This window comes from Tachysurus vachellii, chromosome 16, assembly GCF_030014155.1.
Source record: "Tachysurus vachellii isolate PV-2020 chromosome 16, HZAU_Pvac_v1, whole genome shotgun sequence".
In the NCBI taxonomy this organism is placed as follows: domain Eukaryota; kingdom Metazoa; phylum Chordata; class Actinopteri; order Siluriformes; family Bagridae; genus Tachysurus; species Tachysurus vachellii.
Genome location: NC_083475.1, coordinates 10,273,183 through 10,283,182, shown reverse-complemented (window position 1 = coordinate 10,283,182; position 10,000 = coordinate 10,273,183). Strand labels below are relative to the sequence as shown.

Genomic DNA, 10,000 nt, shown 5'->3' with positions numbered 1-10,000 from the left:
GCATGTTTTAAAATATGCAAATAGGCAAGTATGCAAATGTGCGCGCACACACACACACACACACACACACACACACACACAGCTCCACCTGGCTGTGGTTAGACATTCTCTTTAAGCCATTTTCTGTCACACATTTGCATGTTCATGTGCCTGCTAGAGCACTCTTCGCCCTGAATGCTTGAACAGAATGAGAGTAATCTCTCTGCTGCAATCATGACAAGCGTTCCCACGAGGCCGAGCGGCTGCTGGAGATCTGCCTGTGGTGGCAGCTGGGAAATGGAGTCGTTTATGCAGGTGGTGGGCAAAAGAACAGGCCATATGGAGACATGCTGTGGAGATGGCAGTGCCTCAAGAGCTCTCTCTGCTCTACTGTACACACACACATACACACACACATACACTCCCACACACAAACGATAAAACAAGTCCTACTAAACAAGTAAGCTCTTCAGCCTTCTAAGACTGCAAGTCAAGAAACTGCCCTTTTATTTTATGTTCACTAGGAGGCACTAGCTGCATTTACTTTCATATGCTGTACTTGTACTTCCATCTCTCTCTCTCTCTCTCTCTCTCTCTCTCTCTCTCTCTCTCTCTCTCTCTCGCTCTCTCTCCCCCCGATGTGAACAGCACCCCAAGTTCCAATATGGGTGTGATTTCAGTCCATAGTCACAAATGTTGTTTATATTAAGCCTAAGTGTTATTAATCTGGTCATTAAAGCAGTTTTATACAGTCTGTTATAGAACCATTTTAATTCTTGCTGAATTCTGATCTCTGTCCTTCATCGTGGAGACAACAGGACGCAGAATAAGAGAGTGCTTCCAAAGAATTATCCTTCTTTTATTACTGCTTCCTATTTAGAGCACTGCATCAGACAGCAGATATAAATATGTTATAGGCCACATGGAGAAGGGGAACAAGAACGAGCGAGAGAGAGAGAGAGAGAGAGAGAGAGAGAGAGAGAGAGAGAGAAAGAAAGGAGGACAGTTTGGAAAAAGTGGGCTAGCTCCCTTGGTGATCTATATTTATTGGTAGTGAAAGTCTACAGTGATTGATAGATCTCTGAGATGGGAGAGATTAGAGAGATAAGGAGAGAAAGAGACGAATGTTAAAGGAGAAGAAAGACAGGGAAGGGGACAGACTGCTTAGTGCTTGTCGCTTTGCTCCTTTACTTTTGCACTGGAGCTGCAGGACTAATGCAGGGGATAAGTAATAAAAAGCTATCTAAATTAAAATTCCTGCTGTAAATATCCATCTCAGACTGTAATCAGTACTTATTATTATCACATACTTAATGATGGTTCAGGACAAAATTTGACTCAATATATGAACATGAGCTAAATTTTATAATGTAGCTGAAAGCTGGAATATTACAGAGGTGCAATTCGAAAGACTGTAGATGTGATATGGATGATAATACATTAAATCTAAGTTTAACTAATAAAGCATTACTGCATACTCATGTGAAATATTAACTATGTCTTTTATTTAAATGAAGCCGTTTTTAAAGAAAGGCGCTAAATAGACATACATTTACTTCCCTTAGCCTCGTAACTGTAGTACATTACTAAGCAATCTGAAGACACTGAACATGCCTCTCGATTAGTTTTGGCCAAAAAATTCTCATAACAATATACAAGTCATTGCTGTTGTTTCTGCTGATTGAATTTTTACTTTATATTAAATGCCACTTGCATTAGTGATGTTGATTCCATTCATGACTGAAGTCCTAATGAGCAATGCCTTAATTAATATGTTTTCATTGGTTAACAGGCTAAATTTATAACTGAGGTGGAATGGCGCTTTCCAGCATTTACCCCAGTGACCTGAGTTCAACTTATTACCAACAGTTCCCAACGTTTTAATTTAATTTATGTTAATTTTTGCACACTTCTTTTCAGTGATAGATGGAATACATGTTAGTTAATGCAAGTGTTCATTATTTAGTTAACATTCAAAGCCCCAATTAAAAGTTTTTTTCCTTATGTCTGCGTGTGTATGCATGTGTAAGAAAGAGGACGAGTGCTGCGGTGTCCTGTAGGGCCGACGCGGTTCGGTAAAAGCACATATCCCCTGCATCAGGGCACTTTCAAATATATCTCGCAGCAAGGGCTCAGGGACCGGAGTTAATCTCATGTGGAATTAAAATATTCATGAGAACCAGAGAGGAAGCGAGAGCAAAAAAAGAGAGAGACCGAGGAGGGAGAGGACGAGGGACAGAAAACGAGGGAGAGAAATGAGTCCTGTAGAGGACAAGATGACAGGAGAGGAGTGGATGAAGGGGTGGAGGAGTGGCTGTGAAATGAGAGTGTAAGAAGAGTGGTAGCTGAGTGAGCAATACAGGATGGTGGAGGTACAACCTGTCCTCCTCTAGGCCTCTGAGACGAGGGAGAAAATTATAGCAGGTATGTAATGGTTCTGATGGAAGGATTTACGTTTGTTACAGAAACTTTGCCCTCCTGGCACAGAAATGTGTGTGTCTGTTTCAATGTGTGTGTGCGTGTGTGTGTCTGTGTGAGTGTGTGCATCCTTCAAGAATAAGGAGAAGATAATGGAGGACAGAAGGGGACTACTTTAATCCGCTCACTGGGAAACAAGATAGATTATTTCAATTCTCTGGAATAGCAATAAACATGTTTACTTTTGTGTTCTCGCCTTTGCTTGTCTTAAGCACATATGAACTGCTAGTGATTAAAGCAGTGTTCACAGACTGCTGTTGATTAAAAATCAGCCGGTCATAGATAGTTTTATACATGTTCTGATCAAGGAATCTTTCGCAAACCACATTAAAACAACACTGTTAGCACTTATTTATAATTAACAACACTTCCATCCTTTATTTTTTGCTCTCCTTATGCTTCATGAACATTCATGGCTAAAGTTCAACCACATAAATTCCCAGATGTCCTCTACCATCAAGGTGAACTAGATTTTTCACAAGATTAATTTAATTCCGGTTGAATTTAGTCTTGCACTGACAAACAATACAATCGAACACTAGTATGTGTGTCGAAAGGACGCTAGCTGAAAAACACTGGAGCTGAAAACACTGAAAAACACTGTTAATGTTAATTAACAGATATATTTATGCCGTGAACGTGTGTGATGTTGCTTGACACAAACGTCCATTGCGCATGTAATGTTTTCCTTAACTTAAAAAAAGATGCTTAGGGAAAAATGACTATAAGAGCATCAGTAATGGATTTATATTAGCTGTAGGATTAAACTCAGAGCTCTGAAATCAGTATCATACATCAACCCACAAAAATACCTATTTCCGATTAGCTGGAAAAGTTTCCTTTGATTATGGATGTATGTAATATAATTTCTAATTTACTACACCTAAAGTAAGTCAAGAATATAATATATAAAGATATAGGCTATTTATGGGTATGTTTGTATATGTAATGATGTTGCTATAGTAACAGATGCAACAGATAGGATTTTATTTTTCTCGGCTGCATTCAAGGTTGGGTTTCTGTGGTGCGAGTTTGGTTGTGCTGGATAAAAATGTACTTAGGTTGTTTATTAGACAGGTTTGGATCGAATACTTGTCCCAAGTCAGGATCTGAATGATCTCTGGCTATAGTGAAGTCCAGTTATCAGTTCTCACCTGATAAAGATGTGAAGCTTTGCACATCCTCAATACAGGTTGTCCAAGCCTTTTTAAAATCACTCTTAGTCACCCTGTTCTTCACTTTCAACATTAATGACTCTAAACCATCTGGTCACATATCACTTATCTTCAAGACACTATCCTGAAAATCTCAGACATACTGTATATATACCTCAGACATCAGCAACTACTGACTGGTATCAGTCATCTCGTGTCTTTCTAAAATTCTAGAACGTGCTGCATTTAGTTGGCTCTCTTTCTCACCCAGACGGACCTCTAAGATCCTAACCAGTCTTGCTTCAAAAAAACCACACACTCCAAACAGCCCAAGTGGCTGTTCCTGAAAATAATCTGGCAGCTCTGTTAGCCAAACTATCATCTGTCTTTATCATCGTAACAGCTTTTAACACAGTGAATCACCAGACTCTCCTGTCTATCTTCACCAACCTTGAAATTAATGGTGCCACAGAGCAGTAGTTTCCTGAAAGTGTTATATCACACTGTTATATCACCACATTTGCTCTCCATTGGTGTCCCACAAGGCTCGGTCCTACTGTTCTTGCTTGGTCCTCTTCTGTTACACAAGTTCTCTCAGTGACTTCATTCAGTTTCCTCAACATGTTTTTAATACCACACCTCTGCTGATGCTACTCAACTTATCCTCTGCTTTCTTCCTTCAGACAGCAACTCAGCAAGTCTAGTGGACAATTTATCAAATAAACCAAGAAAAAACAGCTGTATATTGCTGAAAATGCCATTGTTATCTCCCAGGGGAACTCTCAGATCACACTATTATACCCTCCACTAAGCTTTGGGGTAGTTCTGTAAAACCCAGAGTCCCTCACGCCTTAAATTGTGAACCTGATTCCATCATGCATGTTTATTCTTTACAGCATCAAAAGGGTCTGGCCATTTCTCCATGGAGGCCACTTATGGATGTGTTTTTTCATCTCGAGTTTGGTCTACTCTAACTCACTTCCATTTACCATTTGATCCCTGCAAGTGATCCAGAGTTCTTCTATAGCACTGCTGCATTCCCACCACCAGCTTCCTCTACTGTATCTGCCCACACAATAGGCTTAACACAATAGCCTACAGTCCCATTTACCTCATCAATTCCCAATCCCCTATGAAGCTCTTACACAAGTCCACTTGACCCCCATTCCATCAATGTACAAGGAACCCATGCATGAAGGATCTTCGCTTCTATCTTCTGTCCTAGGACCCAGATGGTGGAATAAACTCAAGTCCCCCATATTTTAACCAAACTTATCAACCTATCAGAAATGTGCATATATTAAGATAATTCCATAATGATGACAATGTTATTTGCTATATTATCAGTTATAGAACCCACAGACCAATTTGTGTGTATACGTGTTTGTGTGTGTGTGTTTGTGTGTGTGTGTGTGTGTGTGTGTGTGTGTGTTACCTCGGCTAAGTCCGTCTGGCCCTCTCAGGATGCGACACTCCTCAATCTGTCCGAAGGAAGAGAACATAACCCGGATATCGTTCTCGTTACACTTCTTTGACACCATCCCGATAAACAACTTCCTGTCCTCCACCGCTAAGATTGAAAGAAGAAACGATAATGGAAGGACAGAAAAAGTAAGTGATAAGCAAGTGTGAAAAGGTGTGTAACATACACAAACACACACCTCCCATATGAACACTGTCACGCTCACCATTTGATTTCTCACTGTCTGCAGGCTTCATCTGAATGGGATGGTGCATCTGTAAGACAGGACAGACAATGGTTATATTATAATATTAATAATTATTACACTAGCATAATATTATATATTTTCATCCTCTTTTCTTCATCAGTTCTTGTCTAATCATTCTTTCCTTCCTTGGAAAGGATCCTTCCTTCATTCTTCTATTTTTACTTTTTGTTTTTTTCTTACTTCTCTTTATTCTCTTTACAGTTCTTAATCTCCCTTGCCATTCTTTTCATTCTCCTCCCTTAGCATTCTTTTCTTTCTCCTTCTTTATTACCTTACATTTATTACATAACATGGATTAAATTATAGTTATTTCTTCTTCCTCTTTGACCTTTCTCCTTCCTTCCTTTGTTAATTCAATCTTCCACCCAAATTGTTTGTTTCTCCTTTTTTCCTTCAAATTGTTGACTTTTTTAAATTCCTTCCTTTCTTATTTCTTCCCTTCCAGTATCTCTTCCAGTATGCTTTCTTCCTCAACCGTTCTTTCATCTTTCCCCCTTCCTTCTTTCCATCTTGCCTCCTCATGTTTCAATTTATCTCATACATTACAGACACACTAAGAGATGATGGTGATGTTCATCCACTTGTGATCTGCTCCTCTTCTCATTTGATCCAAAAACATGTTCCTGTTTTCTTTACTACCTCTCTCTCTCTCTCTCTCTCTCTCTCTCTCTCTCTCTCTCCCCCCTCTCTTTCTCTCTCTCTCTCTCTCTCTCTCTCTCTCTCTCTCCCCCCCTCTCTTTCTCTCTCTCTCTCTCTCTCTCTCTCTCTCTTCCCCCCCCTCTCTTTCTCTCTCTCTCTCTCTTCCCCCCTCTTTCTCTCTCTCTCTCTCTCTCTCTCTCTCTCTCTCTCCCCCCTCTCTTTCTCTCTCTTTCTCTCTTTCTCTCTCTCTTTCTCTCTCTCTCTCTCTCTCTCTCTCTCTCTCTCTCTCTCTGTGTCTCGCTTTACAGCCACAGTTTGCCTTTGATCTACTGTCAGAATTTGGCTTCATTCTGTCTAACAAACACACACACACACACACACACACACACACACACACACACACACACACACACACACACACACACGTCTACACTCCCTGTAAGTGTCTCTACATCATTTTCATTCTCTCTCTCTCACTCTGTCACAGAATTTCATGGATGTGATAGTCAGCTATGTGTACATGTGTGTGTGTGTGTGTGTGAGTGTGCACACTAAGTGAAATATGATAAGGTTGCTTACATGCTTTAGATCAATTGCCAGTGCACCTTTTATCCACTCTCTAACGCAGGTACACACACACACACACACACACGTGCGCACACACACAACATTCAGGCTTTATTGTCCAGTAAAATTTTCTTTAAGTCCCTATTTTTTTTTCCTAATCAACACAAGGCAGATGCATCACCTCAACACAATCCAGAGTTCATAGAAATCTGATCTTTACAGATAAAGATTTGAATATCACACAACGTCAAATTGAAAACAACGCACCATGGCTATCTACAGTGCTTCCCCCAGGGCACATGAAGCCAGCCAACCACTACTGGGCAGTGTAACTCACTCAGATGGACAATTACCCTCTTCCGCATACATCAGCTCACAGATGCTTACGACTGGCTAGTGTCGCTGTGATTGAGGATACAGAATGTGGCATCTCTTCTACCCTGGTGAGGAAGGCTGTAGCATTGTCAGGACTGGAGAGCCAGCAATCTACTCACACAGTGTGGCATATGGCATCATACACCACATGAACAAATCTATTAATCACCTTTTTCTAGTAAATTTTGCCAGTGGAACAAAAATAGACTTATCTGGCATTTTCAATCAGTATAAACAATTATATTATCACTGTGAGCATGATATAATTTTAATTCAAATGCTTTCTATCTTTTAGTGTGAGATGTTTCGCAGAATTTCAGGTGCTTAGGATCGAGCACTTTGGCATCTCAGAGAGCAGAAATGGGTTTGATATCAACAGTTACTTAAGACAGACATTTGTGTAAAGAAAAAAACAAAACTTTTTTTTCTGGAACTCTGTGAACTCTCATGAAAAACTACAAATTCTTAAAGCCCTTAAAGCCATTCTTAAATTTTTTTTTTAGCCTCTGTAAAAATGTACCGTTTTGGTAAATAGGAGTTTATTCTACATGAATCCTACATGTATAATGGCAACGGTGTATGCCTTCGTATTAATTCTAAACAACTGATCAAAAAGTGGACGCTTCATGTAAATGATAAAAAAAATAAACAGAAGGATGTCGAAAAAATATCCTCAATGAGTTGTGAACTGAAAGCGTTTCCCGTATGCGGATAACATTCATTTCAGAGCTTGTTTCAGGTAATGAGAATGTTAAATTGTGGCTGGAACATAAGTGGGTACAGTCTAGTTCCCACACATAGATGCAGATTCATCAGCCGAGCTGAAATCAGTGCTTGTTTTGCAGCATCGGACGTGAAACAGTTCTTTCTCAGCACTTGTGCTGAAAGACATTTTGATGAATAAGGGCCAAAAAATGAAAGACAAAAACAAAACTCATATGCACAAAGTTACCACCATTAAAGTGTTCTCACAAAATCAGATGTATTCTTTTCCTGGTTGTATGAAGAAAGTGGTGAGGGGGATGTAATGAAAGAGAAAAAAAAAAGGCCACTAGAAGATGAAGGGCACTCTTATGGACATGCCCTAGATTGGCTCTTGTTCTTGACTCTAAGATAAGGACGCACAAGAGTGGACAAAACCTCATACACGTACTCGGAGTGTCCACTGATTGAAAGAGAAAAAGACGGAGAGAAATTCATTTTCTCCATGATGCTAATGAAGACCTCTTCATTGATTCACACAAAGGAGGATAAGCAATTGGCTGATTGCTCTAAAGTGCGTTTTGCTTAAGTTAATGGTTGTTGGATATGATTTAAGTCCCTGAATTGTCTACGTATGAGCAAAAATGATTATAAAACTGCACACAAAGCTGAAACATATCGGTCGCACCACATGACGAGAATGACTGTGTTGGCGTGCTCGGGTTCTCAGCTTTAATTATCTAAAGACTCGAGCAGGAAGTGTACAGCACACACAGCTTATCTGAGATCAGAGATATGTGCTGCCTCCTTAGAAACATACAGGGTTAACTGAGCGTAACATCATATTGCTCACGTAAAATCGATTGGACTGGAAATGTTCTACAAACTCCATCTAAGACAATAAATGCTTTATTAGTGATACGGTATAGTGATACAATATAGTGATGCGCTATAGCGATACGCTATAGTGATACGGTATAGTGATGAGCTATAGCGACAAGGTATAGTGATGCAGTGTAGTGATGCTGTATAGTGATACGGTATAGTAATGAGCTATAGCAATAAGGTATAGTGATGCGGTATAGTGATACAGTATAGTGATGCGCTATAGTGATACGGTATAGTGATGCGCAATAGCGATAAGGTATAGTGATGGGCTATAGCGATACGGTATAGTGATACGGTAGTGTTACGCTATAGTGATACGGTATAGTGATGCGCTATAGCGATACGGTATAGTGATACAGTATGGTGATACTCTACAGTGATATGCTACAGTAATACTCTATAGTGATATGCTACAGTAATACTCTATAGTGATACTCTATAGTGATACGGTATAGTGATGCGCTATAGCGACAAGGTATAGTGATGGGCTATAGCGATACGGTATAGCGATACGGTATAGTGTTATGCTATAGTGATACGGTATAGTGATGCGCTATATCAATACGGTATAGTGATACAGTATAGTGATACGCTATAGTGATACAGTATAGTGATACAGTACAGTGATACTCTGTAGTGATACGCTACAGTAATACTCTATAGTGATACACTATAGTGATACAGTATAGTGTGCATGTGTTAGTGAGGCTGCTTTGTGCAAATGTTCATGGAGGTGGATGCTGAGCTGATAGACTGATAGGGTTTATTAATATTTTAAGTTTTCTGACAGTGTCTGAAGTTCCATTCAAAATACACTTAGATCTAAATATGCCATTAAGAGTTAAACGCATGACTTAACGTTTTTTTCCTTACTGTTCGCTGTTGCACTGTTGTATAAGGACATAAGGAAAAGCATTTCACTGCATTACATCACACGTTTGTAATACATATGTGACAAACACAAAACCTTGACCTAGTTTAGAACTCTAGTGTTGTTCCACACAGATTTTAAATGCTTGGTTCTGATTGGTCAGGAGGTGACTTCTAACATCACAGCTCTGACAATATGACTTCAAAAGCAGAATAATTGATTGTTTCATGAGAGGAAACATCATTTTTTTGAAAGAGTCTCCAGTGTAAGTTTTCTAACACAGGAAAGTCTTCAAGATGGAGAGCTCTGCAGTTTCCTCAGTAACCTAACACGCTGCATTTAACCTCTTATTAACGTCAAAGGATTAAAAAAGAGAAGCTGGTATGAGTAGTTTTTTATAACTATTATAACGTAAGCATCTAAGTGATGTTCTTCTAATTGATGTAATTGCAATATAAAGTGTACCCCAGCTTTTAACACCATGCACCACTTACTGGCTCTGACTTAAAGTATTACATTCTCCTTCTGTTAATTACACATAAGTTCCCACGGAGTGCTAAAGCACCTTCATTACAATATAAAGACGCAGCAAGTTTGTTCAACAAATTTACCTCCTC

General features: G+C 39.5%; 1 protein-coding gene across 17 annotated transcripts in view; it reads right to left on the bottom strand.

Moving 5' to 3' along the window:
* celf2 (cugbp, Elav-like family member 2) overlaps positions 1-10,000 on the bottom strand; it is a 142,916-nt gene that overhangs the window by 32,362 nt on the left and 100,554 nt on the right. For 12 of the 17 annotated variants that reach the window (XM_060889999.1, XM_060889991.1, XM_060889993.1 and 9 more), the window contains 2 exons: positions 5,273-5,348; positions 5,047-5,181 (listed from right to left, as the gene is read on the bottom strand). In XM_060889999.1, the coding sequence (XP_060745982.1) occupies positions 5,047-5,181; positions 5,273-5,348 (211 nt within the window). The remainder of the gene's footprint in view (positions 1-5,046; positions 5,182-5,272; positions 5,349-10,000) is intronic. The other 5 variants (XM_060890007.1, XM_060889998.1, XM_060890006.1 and 2 more) reach the window with 1 other exon arrangement.